Below are 2,701 nucleotides of genomic sequence, written 5' to 3'. Positions count from 1 at the left end.
ACGCCTGCTGCTGTGTATTTGGAGTTTGCGTGTCTCTCTCTCCTCGTGGCCGAGTGGATTTTTCTCCGGGTCGTCCGCTTTTTCCCTCCACGTTTAGAATCGACGTCAGCGCGTTGATGAGTATTTCTCTGCTCTACATTTCCACGCGACGATAAGCCACGTTGTTGAGCTTCTGACCAAAGAGCCACGTGGCTCAGTCGTGTGCTCAGGCCACGGTGAACCGGGCGGCTGTTGGGTGGATTAATGGTGACGTGGCCCAGGATTGCCACGCCGCGGTTACTATCGCGGGCACGCGCACGCACGCAGTGTTAGCCGTGCAAATACCACGCCACCACCGCCACCTGCCACAGCCGCCATCACCGCCGCCGCCCACAACCGACCACCACCGACCACCACAGAGGTTCGCGGTTCAACTCCGGCAGGCCGCCCTGGCTAATGCTGCGGCTGTGTTAAAGCGTGCGAATGCCACGCGCCAGGCCTGTTTCACAGCGGGCGTCGAACGGTCCCCCCCCCCCCCCCTCCCCAGACGTCGTTCGAATCCAGTCGGCCATCGCGTTCTGGCGTCGCGGTCCAAATTAACACCGCACACACACACACACAAATGGCCGCCTACTGACGAGTCGCCTTGTGCCACGCAGGGTCAGGTGCCACTGGGAGTGCCCTGACGCCCGACCACGTAGCCAGCATCACTCCCCTTCTAACACCCGCTCGCAGGCCACGTGCTCAGTCGCCTTGTGCCACTTTGGGGTGCCCTGTTTCTAATGCGTTGGGATGCGGTGCGGTGCGAGTCGCCAGTCGCCTGTTAAAGAGCTACGCCACTGATGAGGGTGACTCGACCGAGAACAACAACAACAACTCCTCTTGACCCTCTTGACCCTCTGCCCCCCCCTCCCGCACTCCACGCCCCCCCCCCCCCCAGTACCAAAGCATCATGTACGACATGGTGGTGGACATGCACGAGCGGGGCGAGGACACGGAGCGGCGGCTCGCGGAGCTCGAGAGCAAGCTGGACGCGCTGGCGGGCAGCCTGCGCGAGCTGCCCGACCTCGTGGGGCAGGCCGTGGGCCAGCGGCAGCGCGAGGCCCTCGAAGCGCAGCTCTCGCGCTTCCGCCAGCACCACCAGCAGCAGCAGCAGCAGCCCAACCACCAACAGCTCCACCACCACCATCTCCTCCATCACCCACAGCAGCAGCAGCAGCAGCAGCCGGCAGCGGCGCCGGCACCGGCGGCGGCCGTGGCCTACGCCGGACATTTTGCGTGGCACCGGCAGGCGGGGCTGGACGACCCGGCGGTGGGGATGTCTCCGCGCAGGAGGGCCCACTCGTCGTCCTCCTCCTCGTCCATGGCGCCGCACACCTCGTCGGACAGCGCGTGACCCTCCCGTCTCTCCGGAGAGGGGTGGGGGGGGGGGGGCCGGGAGGGCGGGGGGGCGACGCCGCGGTGGCGCCGCACGGATGGATGTAACGGGACATTCTGGGATTCTGCGCGAAATCGCTTGCACTGGACTCGGCTTCGTGGGAGGAGGCCCGCGGGGGTCGCGTGGGGGTCGCGTGGGGGTCGCGTGGGGGTCGCGTGGGGGTCGCGGGTCGCGTCGTCGCGAGGCGGCGGGGCCCGCCGATCCTGCTCGTGGCCGTCTGCGCTCGCGACGTCGGAGATTCGACGTCGTCGCACGCAGCGGGGGCTCGAGTGACCCCCCCCCCCCCGCAAACCGCGAGAGGCCGCTGTCCCTCACCAACAATGGCCGGAAGAGAGAGTGGGGGGGGTACGGGGGGGGGGGAATGGTGAATTTGTGTTCACCCGTTACTATGCATGTCGCGCGGTTCATCCCTCAGAGGCGGATCTGGGAACTTCCAAAGTGGGGGTGTGAGGGGGGGGGGGTGGAGGGGGGCGGGGCAGTCGTGATATATCCAAGCCTTTTAAACAAGGCCCCGCGTCAATGTTTAAAACACTCAGTGTATCTTCTCCGGTAGCATACCAACCGCATCCCAGTAGTCGGGGTCTCAAGGATGGGAGTGTATGGGGAGGGGGGATCACCCCCCCCCCCCCCCTTGAATCCCCCCACAGATCCCTCCAGAGGCAATGTGAGATGATCGCTCACCGTTCGTATCGCCGCTCCGATTTGAAGGCCACTCCCCAGATCTCGTCACCGGTGGTTAAACCAAAAATTATTTTGGTTTTATACAAATTTCACGCAGAGGTCACAGGATACGGTCGCGTGGTTACCCCCCTCCCCATCCTCCTCCACCCCCCCCTTTCCCCGACCCCCCACTCCAAACTGATGCGAAGTTGAAAGGGAACAAAGTGGGCGCTCCGAATGGGACGCGAGTCACCAACCAGCCCACGGCTTTCCGAGTCTCTCCCGACTCCATTCAGATTCACGATTTCCTTGACCTCCCTCACCCCCCCCCCCCCTTCGTGAGTGACCTCTTCACCAAACTCCGTGAGGATTCCTCGTCTCGTGCCGCCTCTCGCTCGACGCTCGTTCGCTACGTTAGCCCGGAGGCAACATTGGCTTCTTACCCAACTCATCCCCCCTGCATCATCCCCCCTGCATCATCCCCCCTGCATCATCTCACCCAACTCATCCCCCCTGCATCATCCCCCCTGCATCATCTCACTCTCATCATCTCACCCAACTCATCCCCCCTGCATCATCCCCCCTGCATCATCTCACTCTCATCATCTCACCCAACTCATCCCC

General features: G+C 63.9%; 1 protein-coding gene across 1 annotated transcript in view; it reads left to right on the top strand.

Annotated features, from left to right (window-relative positions):
- KCNN3 (potassium calcium-activated channel subfamily N member 3) overlaps positions 1-1,388 on the top strand; it is a 124,494-nt gene extending 123,106 nt beyond the window's left edge. The window contains exon 8 of the mRNA XM_078879346.1: positions 920-1,388. Within this exon, the coding sequence (XP_078735472.1) occupies positions 920-1,375 (456 nt within the window). The 3' untranslated portion in view covers positions 1,376-1,388. The remainder of the gene's footprint in view (positions 1-919) is intronic.
- The last annotated feature ends 1,313 nt before the right edge of the window (positions 1,389-2,701 follow it).

The sequence above is a fragment of the Lampetra fluviatilis genome, chromosome 53, assembly GCF_964198595.1.
Source record: "Lampetra fluviatilis chromosome 53, kcLamFluv1.1, whole genome shotgun sequence".
NCBI lineage: Eukaryota > Metazoa > Chordata > Hyperoartia > Petromyzontiformes > Petromyzontidae > Lampetra > Lampetra fluviatilis.
The sequence above is the reverse complement of the archived record's forward strand: the minus strand, read 5'-3'. Positions and strand labels throughout refer to the sequence as shown.